This window comes from Phalaenopsis equestris, unplaced genomic scaffold (genome assembly GCF_001263595.1).
Source record: "Phalaenopsis equestris unplaced genomic scaffold, ASM126359v1 Scaffold000932, whole genome shotgun sequence".
NCBI classification, from domain to species: Eukaryota; Viridiplantae; Streptophyta; class Magnoliopsida; order Asparagales; family Orchidaceae; genus Phalaenopsis; species Phalaenopsis equestris.
This window is the reverse complement of record NW_018165371.1, coordinates 634,771-658,397: the sequence shown is the minus strand read 5'-3', so window position 1 is coordinate 658,397 and position 23,627 is coordinate 634,771. Positions and strand designations below refer to the sequence as shown.

Genomic DNA, 23,627 nt, shown 5'->3' with positions numbered 1-23,627 from the left:
AAGATGTAATTAACTATAGGGGCTTGCCCTTAGGGTCTGTTTGGGGCAGCTGCAGCTTATCCAGCTTCTGCTGATAAGCAACTTATCCTAATAATCTGCTGATGAGAAGCTGATCCTGATAAGCTGTCTAGTTGTTTAGTTGGCGCTTATGGAAAACATTTGATCTTGAAAAATTGACCATTCTGCCCCTGTTCTGAATAAACAGTTTAGCTGTTTGGTTCGTGCCGTGCGTTTTGTAAACAGCGCGTTTTGTAAACAGCTTATTTGGAAATTTTTTCTTAATTAAATGAATAATCTGTGCAGCAGAATCTGCTCTTTTCTCAATAAAATTAAAGATCACTGTTTAGAAAAGAAAATACCAAAAAATTAATTTATATTTATATAACTAAAACATATTCAATCACATCAAACGAGTATGTTACACATACAAAAGTCAAACGCACTTGCACATACTACTACAAAGTATAATAAGAGCCCATAAAAAAGAAAAAAATAACATGTTAAAATGATAATTTTCCCATCCAAGTACTACTAGTAGCAAGATGGGATATTTTTCCCATCCAAGTGCTCTCCACAAGTCTAGGTAGAAGCTCCCTGTGATAGACAGAATGGCCTAAAGCTCCAAATCCCCCATAACCCCTGCAAACTTTAGCCAATTAAGTAGAGGAGTCATGCTGATATTCATTAAGGTAAAACTTCCTTTTTAGTTAGAAAATAAAACAAATCATTTCAGTTTAATAGTGATCTCAAACATGAAAAACTGAGAAAATAGTAAATTCATGGGAGAGTATCCATAGGGAAAATAATGGAGAAAGTGAAACTTGCCATGTTTTGAAACATTTGTATATACAAACCTTCAACAGTATGATATACAATATTAGAATTGCATAAATATTAGAATTGCATACTTCCAATGACAAACATAATCTACAGTTCTGCTAGTTAAAAAATGACTTCTGCTAAAGTAGCAAAATATGTTATACAGGTTTCCTAAGCTCTTAATAGAGGCATCAACTCTGGCTAAGAATTTAGATTTTTTTCAAGGTCCCTTGTAGAGCAACTAAACTCTACATTTAGCATCTATCTAACAGCAACAAAATAGGCACATGGCCCATTCATCATGAGAATTACCAAATGTCTAATTTAAACTTTCACGAATATTCAACTGCATCTGCAGCAACATGGTAAAATAATAGTTGTAATAATTCTACTATGGTAATTAATCAAATGTTGAATAAAAACAAATGTTGCCAGCAGATCACATTGTCCTTATTTCTATGACAGGCAAACTCAGTAAAACTCTTGCTTCATGCTTAAAACAATAGCCCCTTTTTCTGTTTAGCAAAAAAAAAAAGTTTTCAGGTAATGACCAATGATCGATAAGAAACTTTACAGACAAGTGTAATGGCATAAGAACTACCATGTGAAAACCTCGCCGGAAGGGGTGAGCCCGGTGCAATGAATGCCACCCAGAGCGATGCAATGGACCTCATCAAGGTTAGGATTTAGAGTCCGAACAAAGACCGGGTTCTCATGTTCGAAGCCAAGCCTCCCTCCATCCCCCTTTCCCCATATCCAGAACCTCCCATCCACCAAAAGTGACGAGTGAAACAATCCGCATGAGATGCCCACCTCAACATTTGCGCCATTCCGCGCCACCGTCACCGACGGCAGAAACGTCGTAGCGGTCGAGTTGACCGGAGGGGGCGGAAAGCCGGAAGCCCGAAGGGAGGCGAAGAGAAGCGACAGCGGTCGGGTAGAAGCGGATCTCCTCTTTTCCGTCGCCAAGCTGTCCGGAGCTGCCTCGGCCCCATGAGAGGATCTAGATGGTTGATTCTCCGCTAAGTTCTTCGTTAGCGGGTCTCCAGAGGAGTGGAACGCTGGTAGCGGAGGACGACGAGGAGAAGAGACGACGAAGGGTGTGCGCGTAAAATATTTCACAATCGAGCGTTTCGAACGCTGATTGCGGGTATCGACCCGCGACCAACTTTTCTCCGAATCAAAAACAAGATTATAAATTTAGTTGTGCAAACGCGTAAAACAAACGGTGCGGCGGCGTTTTTAAAAACGCTGCCTCACTTATAAGCTGCCCCAAACGGGCCCTTAAAGGAAGCTTTTTCGAACCTAGCTTAATATAAACTATATTTAATTTTTCGTATTAGATAGGGGAAATTGTCGGCAAATAAAATGATTTCGCAGACCAAATAGATGTCATATGTTTCTTAGTTTATTTGATCGAGTCTCATCTTCGAGTCTTGTGTTTATCCTTCGGGATAGATGCATGGTTTGATGTATAGTGCTCTTTCATTTAAATTATGAGAAATATAAGGTCGATTTGATTTCATATGTATATATATTGTTTCTAAAGTGGACGACGAGATTTCGATCATAGCGACCGACAGTTTCCAACGGGCAACTCCACACCCAAAATAGTGCCGACATATACATATATAAGTTATTCCACTTATTTTTTTATTTGTTTTTTTATTTATTATCGTATATATTTATTTTCAATTCATCTCCTCTTTGAATCATTTATATGATTTTGGAGGGATATTTATTCGAATAAAAAAATTATAGGGTGGCCATGCCCCCCCCAACCCTTGTGAGGAGGGGTTAGGGGTGGTCATGCCCGATTTGGGCGTGGTCACGTCAGACCCTTATAGGCCATTTTTCACTCCGCCAGTCTGTTAAGCAAATTTTGTTACATGAAAAGTTCTTAATGATCAAAACGGGCCAGCCTCAGAGTGATCGTTCAACTTTCCCTTGAATAGGGATCCATCACGGATCAGAGGTAATCTGACTCAACTTGTAATTACAGAGTAATTTAGCTTCCAAAATATGACCAAAAACTTGACCCGAATTTATATTTAGTGACTAGTGTGTTATAAAATTTAGAAAATAATTTACACACTAGGGGTACTACTCAAGTATATGTATCGTTTCAAGTAATATAAGATTTTCTTTTAAACCTCAAAGTATCGATCCCACATAGAAGCGAGATAAGAAAGCCCTTCGGCAAAATCCTAGTTTACTATCAAGTCTTAGATTGGAAGGTCGATTAAAATGGTATTTTATCTAGCAGCCACTCCTAAATGTAAATATGAAATGTATGGATAACAACTATTCCTAAATGCAAATATTAATTCTAAAGATAACTTATCTGGATTAATTGGTTCGGAAAGTTTTGAGATATTAAAGACTAACCTTCTCGTGTGTTGACCTAGATAATGTATAGAAATGAAATGCATAAAATATAATGTTGCAGTAACAAATAGGAGCATACCGATTTTTTACCTCTTTCGAGCATAAAGAACATTGACTAATCTAAAGTTGGTGTCAGCATGTATAGTAGTGCTGGGTAGGCTCTAATCTCCTACTCCTAGATTACTCACTGTGCCCTCTCTATAGAACCTACCAAACTCCTCCTAAAACACTTTCCAATTTCTTCTCTTGACTCCTATAATTATTTTTCATCAGAGGCGTCAAGCCTCTCTATTTAAAGAGAAGCAAAAGCACCTCATTTCTTCAAGAGACGCATCTCTTCATCCAAAAGACACCCTTTCGCTCCAAAAGACACATCTCTTCATTCAAAAGTCACTCCATGTGTCTAGATTCATTTAACCACTCCAAGGGGCGTGCATATCCATTCAGAACCTTCAAGAACATCCAGAACCACCAAAAGTCGTCAAAAACCATCTCCAATAGTTTCTGATGCCTAGGTGCTAGTTTTCGGCACTTATGCTCTGTTTTTTTGTCTTCATTAGTGCCTAGGCACCGCCCTTGAGGCAGCTCCACCATTTCACCCCATTTCAGCTTTGTTGCGCTCCAAATTGATAAACCTACAGAATAGACATGAAAACAACAATTCTTTAAAGCATAATTTTATTCAAAAATATATGATAAATGTAAAGGAGATTAAATATAGAAAGATATATCAAAATGTGTCAGGTTAGAATTTTCTTACTTGCTCGATTTGACTCCAAATGACATCATTTTTGCTTCATTTTTGCTAAAAGTCCATTTCTTGTACCTGAAGATAAAAAAATGCAAAATATCTCCATTTAAAGTGTAATATTATTAAAAATGTACATAAGATGATTATGAAATGTACACTAAAACAAGTAATTTTCAAGTGGATCATAGTTGCTATCGAGCATGACTAGGATGGGGTGACCCTAGTCTAGAGACGACATGCATCTAGTAACGTCCTGACGTGCTCTTTAAGCTACGGGAGGATACTCATGAGCGCCGCACTCTCCCACAACATCACAGGGGCATCTGGTATTTGTGACATCAAAAATTGATGCCAACTAATAAATTTGTAATCACACATGTCGAAAGGAAGCTGAAAAAATTTACAAAAAAAAGAATTAATAATAAACAAAGAAAAGGTGATAAATATCTGATTTTCCATCCCAATTCATGCACCATCAAACATATTATTAAGATTGATCTTAACACAATATATTTCTATAATGCAAAGAATTAAAGACTTATTATGTTCATTAGATAGAGAGAAATTGTCCTCAAAATTCATATTGTATATTATTAAGGTTCAAGCAATTACTTAGATAGTGAGAGAGGTAAGACTTATTTGAGTACATATGCTAAGATCTTGGCAATGCATTCATAAATTTATCATAAAGTGGAATATGTCTATAATCTAAAAAAGAATTAGCATGGTTATGTTTGTGAATGAGAAAGCATCCTGTTGTTGCATAAAAAAAATTGAACGACCCGAGAGACTTGGTTTACTGTGATATCCTTAAAATTGATGAAGAATTTAAGTGTCTTATTAAAAACACTCGTGAAAAGAGAGTACTTGCTCTTCTAATCAGGGCAAGGCTTGATAAGTTGCTTGACAAACGTATCAAGGACACTAGAAAAAACAATAGAACTTAGCAACCAAGAAATTCAAAAAAAAAAAAAAACTAATTACTATGAAAAAAGGAAAAAATAAGAAATAGCTTATGTTACAATCTCATTAGAAATACAGAAAAAATGCTATTTTAGAAAGTGATCTCAGTTGTCAAGTTCTAAATTTTCCATTCTTTAATGAAATTGCAAAAAATGTCCAAGTCTTTCCCTTTTAATTATCCAATTCCTTTTAAATCTTTGTTGGCTCCATGACTTTCACACAATCCCATGAAATAATTTATCATTTCAAAACTGTCATGCTAAAGCATAAAAAAATCTTTATCATGATTGATTTTAATTGAGCATATAAGAACACTCTTATCATATTAGATATGCCATTTTCAACTAAGTACCTCCATACTTGCACACAATTGAGGGGGGTCAACATCGCATGGGTTGAAGTAGCATTAATTAAAAAGAAACATTATAAAAGTGTTGAAGTAGTTGCTTTTGTGTAGTTTAGCATAATCATGCAGAGATTAGCCTCATATTATTCTATAATATAATTACTATTATACTTCCCACCAATTGCTTACATTTGATCCAATAAATAATTACTATTTGCTAAAATAACTCCAATATTCATTTCTAAAGCAATATTTCTCCAATCTATCAATGTTAATATCATCTCTAATTTTTCATTATGTTCAAATGTTAAGATAATCGCATCCATAGCACTTAAAACTTATGTATTTGTAAAACTCTCACCCATGAAAAATTGCACCAATCAAACCATTAGAATTCGATAAAATGTGTTGAGGTTTTATTGTGAATCTTGACATTTTAGTTAAAATTTGAAAAACCATGTAAAAGGGTGCTAGTTTTATAAATAGCAATGAGTAACCAATTAAGATGAAAAATGAAGCAAAAACAAGCTTAATAAAAACTTGAACGTATTAATTTCATTTAGTCAGAAATAAAATAAACAAACAATAAATTAAGATGAAAAATTGAGTGAACAAGCTGTATTGGATTCAAAAGAGTGAAATAAACATAGTTTTAAACAAGCACTTCATTTATCACTATTCATATTGCACCTCTTAGGCTCATATCATGCATGGCATTCGCGTGTCTGAAAACATCTCTGCAGGCATAACAGGCCAATAGTTAAGCCATCACAATCATTAGTATGAACAAAATACTGGATCCTTACAAAAAGTTACAAAACCCCACCAGTACTCACGTTTAAGATTCTTTTCAAAAACAAAGACAAAGTAGCAGACGGTGCAATTATCCCCCATTTGATTCCTGCACTTTTCTGAGTGCCATGCAGGGCAATAGTCTGATCGACTCTGACACTCAGAATATTCAGGCAGCCGCATGCAACTTATAGAAACAGAGAACCAAAAGTACAAATTTCTCTATAGCGAAATAATGCTGCACAAGAGAATTCAGATTTTAAATCAGTGTAATTATCAGAACTGTAAAGATTTATAATAACAATTTTAAATATTTTCTATATATATATTTAATATTTTGTACTGTATTTTTTTAAAACACCTTTAAATAAGCACCATGAAAAACTTTTAAAATTCAGATGCAGAAATAATGGTAGCTAGAGAAAGCCTGGCTAGTATCTGGTACGTGGAGCATTTTTGTGCTCTTCAGATGCTAAGTGGAGATCTGAATATTGGAGCCTGGGGAAGATGATCAATGCATGCATAAAGCCTGGCATGGTGAGTTGGTGGGACTCAACGATCTCTTTGATCAAGTGATTTCTCACGAGCATATAAGGATTTCTCATATGGTAGAGCGCCCATGGCGTTATTTTCTCGGGTTAGAAAGTTATTCCATTTGGAGAGCTGGAAAGGGGTGTAAATCAGTTGAGTTAACCTTCGGTCAGTTATGAATTGAGTTTAGATTTGATTAATATATTGGGCTGGAGCATAATTTTATATCTTCTAGGTGGCTCACAAGTTGGTTTAATTAAAATGAAAAAGAAAAAAAATATATAATTTAAATAATTGTTATAATAAAATAATAAAAAAAGAAAAATGAGAAAGAATAAATATATATTAATTTTATTTTAAAAAAGCTAGTTAGTAGGATAAGGAGTCAATTAGGGTAGAAATTATTACGGTGTTGATCCGGCCACGTGAAATGCACGGTGACGTGATCGGATCATCATCGTTATCTGAACGTGCGGTCATCAGACGCAAAAGTTTACTTGTAAAGACTAGCTCCAACTTGTTTTTTTAGCTCACCAAGTATAGCTCATGAGCTATTTATCGAGTTAGTTCAAGCCACCACATAAATCTTCTTTGTTTACTTACATTGAAGATGAATATATGTATAAGAAATTAGGTTGTGTGATCATAAATAAAAGCATAAAATTATTGTCATACTGCAACCGGGTTGGGCCAATGGTAACTAAAAGCTAATAATACAGTTGGCATTATTAAAGATGAAAATTATGATTTTTTTCTTACTGCGTTTGAATAACTTTCAAAATAGTTAAATTTATTTTAAATGAATATAATAAATATAAAATAAATCAATATTTATTTTATGTTTGTCTTAAAATAAATTCAAAGATTTATCTCATTCAAAATTTTAGTTACAATGTTTTAATTATTTTTTTCTCTTTCTAGGGATTTTCAACTAAAAAATTATGGTGTCACCACCCATGATGTTTCTTCTATGTGTGTGTATCACTCTACCACTGCAAAATTTCTACATGTAACAATTCAACGACATACATGGGAACCCATATTACCTTTTCAACTATCACAAGCATCTTTAAGATCACCAACATGCAAAACGCTTGCAACAACGGAGCCTCTCACTTTCACATTTATATATTATTCCATATAAAAATCTTGAAACGAGGGACATTAGGCATCTGCTTTTGTTTGTCCTGATAAACATTGCACCGATGATGAAGGGGTCTCTTCTTTATGATTGGAAGACTATCTGCATAAAAAAGATAAATCTCAAATTGAGATTCTTTAGCTCTTATGCAAACCTTAATAGCTAACACTAGTGCCAACTAGTGGAGCTTACTTATCAAAATATTAACCAATGACTAGAAATTCCCTGTTCAATAATACTCATCTAGGGCCCCTTCTTTAACTTGTTTAGGAAATTAGTATCCTCGATATTGTCAATTCCACCCACCCACCTCTCTCATCGACCTCCAAATAGATCAACTCGCATAGTCACTTCAATCAAAGCCATTATCATATCACTGAATAATGACATCATATTTTGGTGAATTTAAACAAAATAATCAGGCTCATGTAGACAACACCTCTACTAGGGGCTAATGAACTAAGAAATAATAAGGAAGGTGTCAAATCCATTTCTTGAGTCTGGTTGCATCGATATTCTAAGAGAAAATATTGTTCTTCTCAACCTACGCCCATAATCGAGAAACATAAAATATTTATAACACTTTATTCTAAACTTAATCAGTTATAGGAGAACTCAATTCAACCTCTTTCATATACACTAAAGTAGTTCAGAAAAATCTAGGATAGTTAAAAAACTCTTGGTATATTAAATTCGAACTCATCCACATAGGTTAACGCCATCAAGTCATAATCCTACCAATAACTTAGGTTAGGTAAGAAAATCCTTAGTGAATTAAAATGAACCTCATCCATAGAGATTAACATCATTGAGCTCGCTTCGACCAACAACTTAACATTCTTGATGAATTTATTTAACATCTTTCTTTCATGTTTACGTTATAGAGTAACACTCTGATAGAGACCTCGTATGTCTAACATCCTTGATTCTATCAACTTCTTCCTTACAGGTTAGTTTCATCAAGTAGCACTCTACTAAATAACCTTGAAAGATATAGCATCCTTGGTAGATTTCTTAGGACCATTTTCATACATGTTAAAGTCGTTGAGTAATGCTAACACCCAAAATTGTTATGAGGCAATTTGATTAATCACACAAGTAAACGTGTCGATCAAGTAATATATGAATTAGGAGCTTGCATATTGTTCTCATAAGAAAAGTTATCAAACAATTTATAATGGAGAAAATTCTAGTTTTCTAAACCTCTAAGATTAGTTTGAATGCTCACTTTTGTAGATATGAAATGTTCTAAATTTTAATGTAGATAGAAAAAATTAAACTGAATTTTCTTAAAGTTTTTAAGAAATGAAAGGATCAAACTTCTGTGACACCAGTTTAGTGGTCTCTTAATATTTTTCCATGAAAGTTATGTTATTATTGAGAGCTAAAAATCATATTATAGTTTAGGAGACTAAACTATGCATTATTTATAAGAAATCCTCTAGTTTCCTATCTAGGTTGCAATTTTTTATTGGCAATATGCCTATTCTAATAGATTATTGTGTGTTAATCTACTTGTTCTTCTAAGTGACAATTAAAAGTCTTATATCACAATAGAATTATAATTACATCATTATACGAAAAGTAAATTAAGGCCAGAAAGTCAACACATCGACATTTGAAATTCAAGCATAGAAAAGGCATCTGCAGATCAAAATTTATATGATAAAATTATGGAAAAGTCACAAATATTGCATCACATGAGTATAAAAAATGAGTTTAACTATAATGCATAGGAAAGGAAAGCACAAAAATTATTATTTAGGGTATAAAAAGGAAATAAAGCAAAACATACATAAAATTCAAATCCGAGTCAGTCAATCCTTGCAATACATTATGATCATCTCCGTTAAATACAAACTTTCATAGATCTTCCTCACACAATTGCACTCAATATATTCCCACAAACTCTCCAAACTCACAAGAAATAACCCTAAGAATCTTCCCTAAGGAAAATCATTGAAGAAAAACCTAGAATTGATAAAGACTTTACTAAAACCTGAAGAAAGGTAGCTTCCAAAACTTTCAAAAGTGTCATAATCATCCCTTAACATCCCCTTATATAGCTCTTGCGTAAGTCATATTAAATAATCTTGTCAATTTAATCCTGACCAGACCATAATGTGGTTACACTAATGCCCGACATTGTTATGTAGTAGGTTGACGTAGTTGCATCAAATCTTGTGTAATTACACTAGACTCATTGCATGCCCTATACAATTAGGTTGCTTAGTGGTGTAGTTATGATATGTCAACTTTCCTTCAGCTGCTTTTCGTTCAGTGAAGTACGCTTGAACCCTATATATATAAATTGAAATTACCGAAAAGAAACTTTCTACAAGCATAAAATTATGATGACATATGGAATAAAATTTGATATTTAAAACCGATAAATCAAGTGTTTTTATATCGTATTGATTCCCCTAAACATTTATATGATATGTCCTCAAATAATCTCATATCTAGCTGGGATTTAAATGATGTTCAAAGCTCTCATGCGAGACTTCAAGATTTTCTAACTATATTATATAAGTGAAATAAAACATATGCAAATATCACTTTAGGGTTAAATTTTTATTAATTTCTAATAGCCTAGCCATTTCTTTAACACTCTTCTTTCTGAGCCTAAGTAGATCTTAAAACTCTTAATCCGGTGTGATTGAAATATTTTCATTTTTCAAAGCTATTTTTAAATTAACTAATAGTCAATCAACTAACCCAAAATTGCTTAACTTTTTCGAAAATATAATATCATAAGAATTTTCATGCGAGATTTTTAAGTCTTATTAAATAGAAAAAGACTTAGACACTATTTTTTAATTTTTATGATCACCTCAAGCTTCTTCTTAGAGAGATTGACAACTTATTTTGATTTTTCTTTTGGATCAAGGATTTTATATTCTATTATATTATATTTTCTTTTCTTATATTTTGTTTTTTTAGTTCCATTAAAAATTAATATATCTATTTGAACACATTTTTGTTAAAGATTTAGAATATCTAATTTCTCGTAATTGTTAATTCTCAATTGCTTCTTAATATGAAATCTAAAATATTATAATTTATTTAAAAGTTTAAATTAATTAAATTGGTTGAGTTGAAAATTAAAAGTCTTAAAATATCTCTAGTTAGCTATTTATATTTTATTACACAATTTAAATTATTCTAAGATTTTTTAGAGTTCAGGTAAAAGTTATTAAAGTAAAATACTCAGTTATCAGGACATTGATTCTAATTTCCCCTTTAATGAGTGTTCACTATTTTGATGAAGTCATTATAAAATCTTATTAAATTTTTAAGATTCCTAGCATAATTGACAACTTTAAAGTACAATCAACAACTAAACTATGGGAATTACTTTTATGGCAAGTACACAAATATGCCCCCCTCTCCCAAACTTATTTTCTATCCTAATTTTGTCACATAAAAAGTGCATGAAAAGAAAAGAGCATTAATAATATGGAATCTCACACCAAAAAAGTCAGCTTATCAAAACAATAACACATGGAGATTGACGAGTGTACACGTAACATTCTAGCAAAATAATATCTAGTTTACAAGAAAAATATCAACATGAAATGTCCAAATGTAATAATTTTAATCAACTTAATTATAGATTCTACTATAACTAACAAGACCCTTGCATAAGTAGCAAAAAATAATCAAAATAAATTCGAAGTAAATTTCAAGATAAATGCAAAATTAAAACATACTCAAAACATAAGGTAACACTTTGGTTGCCTCCCAAAAAATCACTTGGTTTAATGTCCATAGCATGAATTTCAGTCAAATCAGAGCTAAAGTCTTCCTTTATTTCAAATTTCTATTTCAGTAATCTCTGATCAATTACATAATATTTTTTTATACTTATGTTTTTACCAACTCTTCATATTTCAAAGCTTCTTGCAACTTCTCACTCTCAATTTGATATCAGTCTTCCAAAAGTATGTAGGGGTTTGAATCAAATTATAATTCCTAAGGGTGTTTTCTAGATCTATAACTCTCTGAATTAGTTCTTTTTCTTGCAGATTAGTATTTACCCCACCAGTCGCAAGAAATAGTTTTTATCACTTCTCCCTACGTTGTGAGTTAGGTTTTCTTAAGTCTATGGTTGGGTACTCACTTCAGGATCATAATCTAACTCTAATGTTCCGAAGCAGCAACCCACTTCATCTCTTCTTGTTCCAATGCCATCGACTCTAATGGGAAGCCTCCCATACCTTCAGATGGTAGTGACCAGTCTTCTTATATAATTGTGTATGTTCAAGCGTCTGGAGGGACTTCACAAAAGCTCGAGTTCAAATTACTTCAACAAATGGGAAGGTAGAGTTTGACAGACGATGATCCACTATACTAGTCCACCTTCTAGTTGATGACAGTATACCAATTGTCAGAGGAACTCCAGATCTTTAACCCTTGCTCTCAGAGGGAATCCAGTCAACTGGGGAACCGTTTCTCTTTTTCTGATAGAATGAGGGTGGTGGAAGAGTCGATTCAAAAGCTAGCTCCTTCCCTTCCTGATGTTGCACTTCATCCTCAAACAAACCTCTAGGTCAGTCTCTAACTTAGTATGAGCAGTCGAAGCAGGTTGATTAGCTTCACTGCATGCACATAGTCCAGTAAATGTAGAATTTCAGTGAGGTGAAACCGGCTATCACCCCTTCCTTAAAGGACTCTTTTTCATCCTTGCTCTCTTTTTGGTCGATCGGATGGCTCCCCACTCTCTTGTCGGCTCGTGCCTAATAAAGCTATGTTCAACATATAAGTATTAGTATAAGCATAGAGTCTCTTTTCTATGTGATGGTCAGTTCATTAGTGGAGATTTGTTGAATCATGTGGTTGTAGAAATAGAGAAAAGAAATTCTTGACCTATGGAGCTGACTATGTCTCCTTAAGAACCTTCCTTTAGTTGTCGCGACCTCTTGGGTAGGAACGATCTTTGCCCGGGCCTCACGTGTTATATATGTAAATATTCCTTCTATTTTTTGCCAAATAAATTTTAGGGAAATTTACATGCCTACTAAACAATTCTTATATATTTACAAATCTCACACCTAAGCTTTCACATATATAGAAAACTTTTTGATATTTTAAACCTATATAGGAAATTATCTACTTCACTTTAAAAGATGCTAATGAAGCTATTGTTGATGTGATTAAAATTTGAGTGATACATGTGTGAATATAAAAAAAATTAGATGTGAGATATGTAAATACATAGGATTGTGTGCTATGTATAAGGGTGAAAATTAGTCGAATAAGAGCGAGTTGAAGTTCTGTTCGTGTTCAAATCATTTGCATTAATACCTGTTCGAAATCAACTCAAATTCAAATTAGGATCTTAAAGAGTCCGTTTGTGTTCGGTTCTATATCACTTGATATTGCTCGAATTTGGGTGTGACATCACGCAAAACTTGAGCTCTCAAACAAGCGACTTTCACGTCAATATTTAAACAAAAATGAAAATTTTAACTTATGACTTTGATGTGGGACTAAAACAATTTCAAGATTTTTCTTTATGAAATTTTTTATGGGCATTTACATACATACCACCCAATGCTTAGGTATTTATATTTCTAACCCCTAAATTAGATAATATAGGGGTGGTGCACACTTTAGCTAATTATTAAAGTTTTAAGTTATCTCTCAAGCCTTCAACCCTTCCTCATGAGAGGGGTGAGACTCTATTCATTGTGTTTTAGGTGTAATTAATACATGAACATGATCACTTTGATTGGACCATCCAGAGAGCTTCCTTCGATCATAGTGTTTTGAGTGCCTTATCGATGTTGAAATTGAGCAATCTTGGGCTCATTGGACTTGTCTTGTCGAGAGCTCGATTCGATTATTGACTTGCTAGATTCGACATTTGTTTAACTTTTTAAATATTTCCAGAAAATTTTTAAGAGTAGTTTAACGACTTGATATGAGCTTGATTTAACCCGGATTGGACTACTTTTGTTAACATTGACTTCTTCTTGTTAAGTCAGTCTGTTTGACTGTATGTTTGCTAAAATTTAAGTTTTGAATGAATTTTTATCGAAATTTGAATATTTTTTGCTCAAAAAATTATCTCGAAATTCATACAGATGATGAAAATTTATTGTAGATGTATTAGAAAAAAATGATCAATTCGTTATATGTAATGTTTTGGATGAACCGAGTGGTTAAAATGTAGAAGTCTAAATTTTGTAGGCCAATATGCTAAATTAAAAATTTTAAATAATTGGACCTAAACAAGCTTTCAAAAACTTTTGGCTCGGCTTGTTAATTCAAATAGGAACACTTCCTCTATCGACTTTTTCCCCAGAATAATGGAAGGAAGCAAGGGCGAAGAGGCGTTCGAAGCACTGGGCCTGAATCCCCAGCTCTTAATCAACGACATTCTCAACATGATCGACGATATGGTCGAATCTGCCTTCGATTTTTACCATCAGTAATTTTCTCCTCGCTTTTATCCTCTCCAAATCGTTTTCGTGCCCTATCTACTGCGAACGATCTCAAGCCTTTCCTACATAGGGAAGCGACGAAGCTCTTTGGTTCCGGGGGTAATGGAAGCTCTATGAGATCGGACGATTTGGCCAAGGTATGCATGATCTCTTCTTTCCCGTAGCCATCTGCTAACGCAACTTTTGTTTTCTTTGGGGTGCAGGAGTTGATTATTTGCACTTTATTCAGCTGTGTATGTTTGTGGGGCTCTTTCGTTCAACGTAGAGCTAGTTCCTTTGAGACAGAGAGAGCCGCGTTTTTTCTTTTTTGAATTTTCTTACAGGTGTTGTATAACTATTTGATCTATGGAAGTGTTAATGGTCCTAAAGTATATCTGAGAATATTAGGGCAATGCATGTCTTTTAAGCTCTTAAGGTGAAAGGTAGGAGAAGAAATTAATGAGCCGGGAATTTTCATACTAATAACTTAATATTTTGGAAGGATTATATTAGTTTTATATATCATGGTGGCTCAAGGAATTTGAGAGGCAGCACAACAGAAGGGTGCAAACAGACAAGTTTAATGTGGTGGGATTGAGTAAGATGAATGCGTTATGAGAAAGAGCTGTTTCATATGCTTTTATTAGAGAGAGCTGTTTCATATTGATTCGAAGATAATTTGCTAGGATAAATTGAGATTGTTTGGACATGTACAATGGTTAGTGGGAAAACCTTTTACATGTGGGAGAACTATTATTATTGTCGAAGGGCTAGAAGGGAAAGATGTAGTAATATGTTACATTTTTGTTGAAGTTTCAAAGGAAGCTATTTAAAAGAACATATGCCAAAAGAATACATAATTTGAACATATAAATTCTCCATTTCTGGTGTTTGAGAGACCACTGAAAAGTCGTTTGATTTTGTTCTTTTAGTTTTCCATAAAGTTTTTTTATTATGATATTTTTTTGTTCGAGGAAGGTTTTTGATGTTCCATTTGTATAAAAACTAAGTATTTTGGTTTTATATTACTAGGTTTTTTGTCCTCATAATGTTATGTGCTAATAGATTTCATGTATAAGTTTTTACCAGCCCAAGTTTTCATTACTGTAAGGTTATCCCATTTAATGAATTTTAAATACATTTGATAAAATTTTCTTTCTTTTTGCGTTGTTAGTCTAAGTGGTTTTATTCTAAATATGAAGGACAGACTCATGTAGTTAAGCATTTAATGTGGCTTTATTTTATATGCGAAACATTACCTTATGTAGTTAAAAACCTAATATTTGTGGGCTTATGCTTGCACAAAGCAAAAGTTAACTGGCCTTAATGTTCCTTTATTCACATTAGCGGGGATAATCATCTGACCAATACTAATAATAATCTTGTTTTATGGTTGTTATTATAACAATGAGATATTTTAACCAGTACATTTTACTGAAGTTCAATGATCTCTAATTTTCCCCATTTTTAGGGGATTTCCTCTCTTCGTTGTCTGGTGGAAAGAGCCTTGGATAAGCAGACGGGCCTATGGGAGAGATACTGCCTCGATCATTGCTTTTCGGTTCCTGAGGGTTTTGTCTTGCCAAAAAATGTATGCTTTATCTAATAAATTTGTAGTGATTGTAATACTTGATTTGCTTTATTTTCAGGATGTTTGTACTTACAGCACCAATGCTTTATAATAATTTATTTTCTGGTTAAAACATTTATTTCTCTTATGAATAATATATCGTTTGGTCCAATATAATTTATTTCATTTCAAATTCTTTGAAATTGAGCAACTTTTTTTTTAACATCATGGAAATTCTCTGTTTGGGTTATGAAATGCTCATTTCATTAAAATTTTTATACAATTGTAATGAAATGATTGTTATACAATTGTATCAACATGGGTTGGGTCTAATCAGGTTCATGGAGTTAACACATTTCCAAAACCTAATTTGGCTCGATTGTTAGGTTAAATATTTAGGATTTTTGATCTGTTTGGGTTAGGTGGATTTTAACAACAAAAATACTTTCTTAAACAAACTATAGATGGTCGACTCATTATGTTGTAGGCTGTATGAGAGTGGTGCCACATTTAAAATTTTGGCATATGCTATGACCCAACTCGAGAGCTTAGAATTTTCAAGGCCGAAACAAACAGTTGGAAGGTAATAAAGTATTAATCTAACAATTTCATAAATTATTATATTGTCATGCATATGATGAACTTCGTGTAAAGTAACCCGTATGTCACCATTGCTTTACTAGTGGCATTCAAACCTTTCCTTTTGTTGCGACTCTGTCATATATCAGAATTTGCTAAAATTTGATCATCATCTCTCGTGCTTTGGGAACCAGGTGGCTTCACGATGAAGAATAGATCAAGGTATGATCACAAATAAGGTATGTACGTCTTCTCCACTGTGTGGAATTCACCATACCGAAGCTACAACATGGTATCAATACTGAATGAACTATCTATCACTGGGAACTAAACTCCTTTGAGATGAAATCTGGTTCATTCTTGAATGCGCTTCCTCATCATCATTAGGAAATCCATCATTTGGGATGGGGCATCTTCAAATCATTGAAAAAGAGGAATTAATGTGAAACTAAACTAGGATGTTAAAAAATTTGGTATATGTCATGACCCTGCTCGAGAGCTTAGAATTTTCAAGGCCGGAACAGACGGTTGGAAGGTTATACCATATCAATCTGACCATTTCATAAATTCTTATGGTATCATACATTCGACGAACTTTGTGTAGAGTAACCCATCCTCACACTGAAATTGATTCATTTTGCTTCTGGTGTTACAACACATGCTAATAGAGGGCTTTATCGTGGCATAATAATGTAGTTCCTTTTCTAATCTAGTTGCTGTGTAGCATTCAGGGCATGTCTGATAAGGGATTTAGATCCCTAAATCTTGCCATGCCGTCAATTTGGACAAAAGAATGCCACATTTGATAAATCAGATTTCACGGATTTTGGCCATAAATCCCATGGTTCAGCAAATTTAGTAAATATGGGATGGGCGCTTTGCACAATAAGGAAGATGTGAAGTTACCTTCCTCCATGGTTTCAGGTAAGTGTGGAGTGGAAGGAGAAGAAAGATGAGAGTTTCGGTCTTTGTACGGCATGATCCCATCATTATCTTTCGAGTTAGCTTTGATGGTGATTATATTGGGAGGGTTCAGTCACGAAGGTCATGGTTTTGGGCGAAACCCAGAGGGGGAGGGACATAAGTGAGTGTTTTGGGTAGAGAGGGGAGGGTTGGGCGATACCTAGAGATAGGAAGTGATGTAGGAGAGGGTTTGGCAGAGAGAGAGGGACAATGATACGTTTGTGGTTTTAATTTAGGGAGATTTACATATCCAACACCCAATTCTTTTGTATTAACTTATCAACCACCTATACTTCAATTTTTACCTAGATCACCAAACCTTTGCTGAAAACATAGGAATTGGATGGTCTATGGGTAAAAATTGAAGTTTGGGTTATTGATATCTTAATACATAGGAATCGGGTGGTAGGTGAAGGCCCTTTATTTTATTTTTATTTAAGTTAATTTTGTTTTTCTTTCCATTTTCTTTAATTATTTGATTAATTATTAATAATTAATTAATATATTATCAAATTAATTATATTTAGATAAATTTACATGTAATTATTTAACAGTTAATTAATGAATAACAATATGTTTTAAATTTTGAATTATTCAATAAACATCTAAGTAATTATTAATTAAAATAATTAATAACTAATTAATTAATGATTGATTAAAATTAAATCATTATTTAATAAATAATTGGTTTAATAAATTTTTTATTAATAATTAATCACTAGTGAATAATTAATTATTAATTATAAATAATATGTAAATTGAATTTAGTTTAATTTTTATCTTAGTAATAAAATAATTTTAAGTTTAATTATAATTTTCAATTCTAACAAACATAACAATCTCTTAAATCCTGATAGAAGTTGTCAAACAGTGCGATGATTTAACTAGATTTACATAATTCATGCCAAATATTTTATGGGATTTAAACCTCTTAGGATTTAGCAAATCTGGATCTATAGGATTTATTCTAATACCTTAAATATCATTACGTTACCACAAATCCCCTTGAGTTGGCTGATGATAGCTAACTCCAACTTTGAGCGTCACCAACCTATCGCCTACTCAACATTTTCCTCCAGCTCACATTCAGGCTTTACATGGAACTTCTACCAGCAAGCCTTTGTCAGAAATTCTCTCTCAACGCATCTTCTCCATTAAATTAAGGACTCACAATAAACCTATTTTCATCTCCTTTCACTCCTCCTTGCTAGTCATGACTGGAACAACTAGCCTTGCCTAGATTGGACACTCTTCCACAGCAAGAACTTCAGGTGCTAGCAATCTCCCTTGACATCTCCATCACTCAGATCAGATCCATCTTCCCCTAATTGCTTACGGCTGACAACTTTTCACCCATCCTTGCCATCTCTAATAAATTTCTACACAACGTTATCCACAACACTCCAGATGACTTTATACACATGATAACTATATACCAATTCTAGAGTTCTCCACAATCTTCAAGCCCAACGTCTGGTTCTGCGGTATAATGAATCTTTTGGTGGCAAGTGAATGTACATAAAGTTTTCTTGAGCATGCGGTCCTTGATACAAATCTCCCTTTTTTATCAATTCACATTGTTATCTTCTCATATGGCCTGGCTTGTATCTTCAGCCTTTATTGTATAACTTAATAGTTCATTACCGGTTATTAGAAAACTAAAATTATATTAAGCATTTGAAGTTTTCTTATCTTGGAAAAGAATGATATTTTTTGTTTTATCAATGAAAATCATTAATTTCTCAGGAATTTGAGTTTATATTCTTCTTTTTGGTCTCAACTACCAATAGACAATTTCGTTTACAAAGCCTGTAATTTTGTGGAATCCACTGAAATATTATATTTTTTTGGTTATATTGCTAAATGTTTGCTTATTGCATTTCGATGAACTGTAAAAGCACGATGCCTTACTAAAAATTATTTCTTCAGCAAGACTCATCTGGGAACGATTTGAGGCAATCTGATCTTTCTGATGAGCAACTCAATATGCAGTTGGATGACTTAAGGATTAAGCTTGCTGAAGTAAGCACTGCGCTGAGCATAGATCTTCATGTTGCTTTTGATTTTCATTTTCCAAACAATTTATATGAAACACATGCCATTACCACAGGCTGGAAAGAAAAATGAAGAACTGCGGAGAGAGATACATTCACTAGAGAAGCAAGCTAGATATGATGCTGCTGTTGTGGAGACAATGCAACTGCTTGAACAAAATTCAGCTCCCCAAACGTTTAAAGGTACAATAAGGGATATACTAATAGCTTACTATATTATTTCTACTTTTGTTTTATATATTTGATTTGATGCACTGCAGTGCAAGATTAGATATTAGCTTTACAATGGAGTACCTACAATCTTGAAGTATCTATTTATTTCTTTCTACTCTTTGTTCTTCCCTATTTACCTATACTATGCTCATTGTTTTTGGTATATTATTTCTATTCATTTCCATGTTTACGCTGGACAATGTTTTAAAATACTAGCTCAATGAGAAGCGTTCGATCCCTTGGCTTTGCGATGCAAGTTTTGAATGATGAAACTTAAGGCTTATTTCTTATGTAGATATAACAAAATCAATATATTTGAAAAGAGAAAAATGCCATAATGATTCATTGATTATTTGCAGATGGTCATTTTAGTCCTAGAGGTTATAAAGTATCAAATTAGTCCACAAACTCTTCTAATGGGGTTGAAATAATCCTCTCTTTAAAAGAGTTCAGGACTGTCTCAACTCATATTAAAACAGTCTGGCGACTGATTTGACATTTTTATGGATTTTGGGATTAAAATAAATTCCTACAAAGTGTTAGAAGATAATTTTGGCACTTTTCACTGTCTGAGACATGTAAATATGCACAATTTTATGGACAAGTTCTAAAGAGAGAGAATATAGATAAGTCTAATAAGTTTTATTTCTATGCTTGAAATTTGATATACTTATGATGGTCATGGGCCAAATCTTCAACTTCAGTTCTTGATAGAGATGCTTTGTATCGTAATGTTAATGTCTTGGGAAAAACTGGAACCAAATTGATTTAACAAAACACTATAGGTACTTGTTAATTGACTCCATAACTAAAGCAAATGACAGAAATGATCAATTTAGTGCTAGTTTGAATTGTGGTATAAACTATTCAATCTTTATTGGAAGGGAACTATAGTATCACACTTTTAATTTTATGCTAGTTACATAACTTTAAGTTTATTTTATGTAAACAGAACAATCTTGTATTGTTAAATTCATTGGAAAGAGTATTCATATAAATATAATCACGTGAACTATGAGAAGAGTAGTTTTAAAGATATCGACTTTTGAATTATAAAAGGTTCCTAAGTGTTTGAATGAAGAAAAGTAAAATATTTTCTTAGGACTTAGGAGATATGTTGAGATTTATTTTCATTTTACATCACCTTTGATTTGAAGGAGGACGTGGTACATCTTAGAAGCATAAAATCTCTTTTTTTTTATTTTTTTTTTAGAGAGCACTCTTGATTAAAGAAAAATGAAGTGAGTTGGGTTAGGGATAATTTTTGTTTGGTGACCTCTTCATATAAAAAACATTCCTCAACCATAGTACTAATTATTTGAAATTCAGCAATGTACATCATAGAATTATATGATTTTTCTAGCCAGATTGAATAACTTTTTGAACTAGCCGGCTTGAGTTTGAAATTTTCTTTGAAATTATGTTCATGCCCGAGCTTTGATAGATTTGAATCAATTAGAATTTTGGTCAAAATGCTTGTGAATAACATAAGAGGATAATTTTTAGAAGATTCTAGCATTATGCTGAGAGGAGTCAATTTATAATTGCTAATCAGACTGAATTTTATGATTAGATGTTTTCTAATGTTGGTAGATGTGACTGGTAAACTTGGATTGGCACTCTCCATTAAATTTAAAGTCATATCTAATTGATAAATTGGAGCCTAACGACCTTCTTAATTATGATTATTCTCTCTTGATCTTTAAAGGTAATTAATTATAGAGACTTATAACAACTAGAAAGGTAATTTACTATTGTTTTAACTACCTGAGTCACACTTGACTCATAAACTTGGATTCACACTCTCCATTAAATTTAAAATCATATCTAATTGATAAATTGGAGCCTAACGACCTTCTTAATTATGATTATTCTCTCTTGATCTTTAAAGGTAATTAACTATAGAGACTTATAACGACTAGAAAGGTAATTTACTATTGTTTTAACTACCTGAGTCACACTCGCTTGATATTATTTAGGAGCTAGATGTCCCTCTCGTGGATTTGAGGCTTCGACCATGTTTCCGAGTCACTTCGGATCAAGGCTGCTCTAGTAAGGAAGAGACTATAGGAATATCTGATTGGGGACGAATCAAAGAGTGACAGTATTGACAGAGATAAGTGAAGGACCACACACACCTTTATCTATATCTGACTTCTCAACTCAATGGTTCTGTTAATTGCATCCTTAGTAGATGACATTCAACTTGAAGGATCTTGGACAACCCATATACTTTCTTGAGATTGAAATGATCGGTGGACCTGAGGGGATAGTCTTGTCTCTGAGAAAATATGTAATAGATCTTCTCACGGAAACATACATGCTGGGATGCAAATCTGCAACCTCTCAAATTGATCAAAAATCAAGTTGAATATAGAAGCATGATATCTGGTTGATCGTGAGAGGTACCAAAGTTTGATAGGCCATCTAATCTATCTGTGCCACACTCGACCGGACGTCTCTTTCACAGTGAGCGTGGTGAGCTGCTACATGTATAATCCAAGGAAGAGTCATATGGATGTAGTGTATTAGATTCTGATATAGCTGAATAGTGCACTTGGGAAGGGGTAGGTTTTTAGGAAGAATGAGCATGTAGATATTGAGGGATTTTGTGACGCTGGTTGGACGAGTTGTGCAGATGACAGAAGATCCACCTCAAGATTTTGCATGTTCATAGGGGGCAACTTGGTCTCTTGGAAGATTAAAAAATCGTTTGTAGTAGTGAGGTCAACAACATAGGCCATGACCTTGTGAGTTGTTGAGATAATGTGGGTGAGTGCATTGTTGGTAGCTCAAGGTGGGCCAAGGAACTCAAATGAAGTGTTGTGACAACAAATCAACAATTAACATTGCCAACAACCGGGTGCAACATGATAGAGCTAAACATGTGGAGATTGATAAATTCTTCATCAAGGAAAAGCTGAATAATAGCCTACTGGAGCTAAGTCATGTAGCCACCGGAGAGCAAGTGGCATACTGTCTCACTAATGAACTTAGTTCATTACATTTGTGTAGGTTATGTGACAAGATGGACTTAGTGGATATCTTTTGCTCATTTAGGGGGAGTGTTGAGAATTGTACCTTATTTAGGGTCCTATTGGTAAAAAGGGAATATTAAAGAAGTCTAGGGGTTTATTTGTAAAACACTGTAATACCCTATTTAAGCCCATGTTATTAATGAACAAATTAGGTTTGGAATAATTCTTTTTTTTTCAACCCCCTAATGACTTGGACATAGAGGTATAAAAACTGACTCGACTTGAACTCAACTCGAAAAATTTGGCTTCGAGTTAACTTGAATAATTTTTGGTCAGGTTTAGGGCATGAATCAAACTTGTTGAATTTTTCATGTCGGGTTGACCCGCCAATTAGAAATTAACCCGCTAAGACAAAATTGACTCGAAATCAATCCGCCAACCTAAACTTGAACTGAGATGGTGTTGACCTCACTTTTAGTTGAGGTCTAGAAACTTCTTTAGTAGCCTAGGTCTAGCCATAGGACTTTCCTATTGACTAGTCTTAGAAAACTAGAAAAGGTACCCTCACCATTAGAAATTCAAAACTCTTCTCTTTACTCAACTTGAAATTCCACATATTGACCTTAACCTCTAGTATTTAGTAGGTAAGATCATTATGGGGGAAGCTCAAGAAAAGTTCCTATAGGGCTATTTGGCCTTAGGATTGACCCTGGGTGTTGACTTGGAACTAGGGTACATTATATCTTCACAATACATTGATTTATGACTCATTTAGAATGGATATTTATCCAATTTTACTTGAAATGCCCAACTTGACCTTTTGCCCCAAGACACCTCCAAATTACCTAACTACCATTGAGATCCAAATTTGGCCAAAATTCCCAAATTTTGCCAAAATACCCAAAATTGATCAAAACTCATTCCAAACACTTTGAATACATAAAAATTTGCCAAAACTGACAAAAATGACCAAATTACCAAAATGCCCCTCCATGGCCTAAAAATCTAAAAATTCCAAAAATTCCTAATAAATCCCAATAAATCCAAAATACTCCCAATTTCATTTTGTCCAACTACACCATGGTCCAATTTGGTCAATTTGACCATCTTT

The 23,627-nt window shown here is 33.5% G+C and overlaps 1 protein-coding gene across 1 annotated transcript in view; it reads left to right on the top strand.

Moving 5' to 3' along the window:
* Positions 1-13,999: 13,999 nt before the first annotated feature.
* Positions 14,000-23,627, top strand: part of LOC110032373 (protein MIS12 homolog) — a 16,700-nt gene continuing 7,072 nt past the window's right edge. Inside the window, exons 1-5 of the mRNA XM_020735989.1 lie at positions 14,000-14,167; positions 14,251-14,317; positions 15,631-15,750; positions 19,201-19,293; positions 19,382-19,508. Coding sequence (XP_020591648.1) covers positions 14,046-14,167; positions 14,251-14,317; positions 15,631-15,750; positions 19,201-19,293; positions 19,382-19,508 — 529 coding nt within the window. The 5' untranslated portion in view covers positions 14,000-14,045. The remainder of the gene's footprint in view (positions 14,168-14,250; positions 14,318-15,630; positions 15,751-19,200; positions 19,294-19,381; positions 19,509-23,627) is intronic.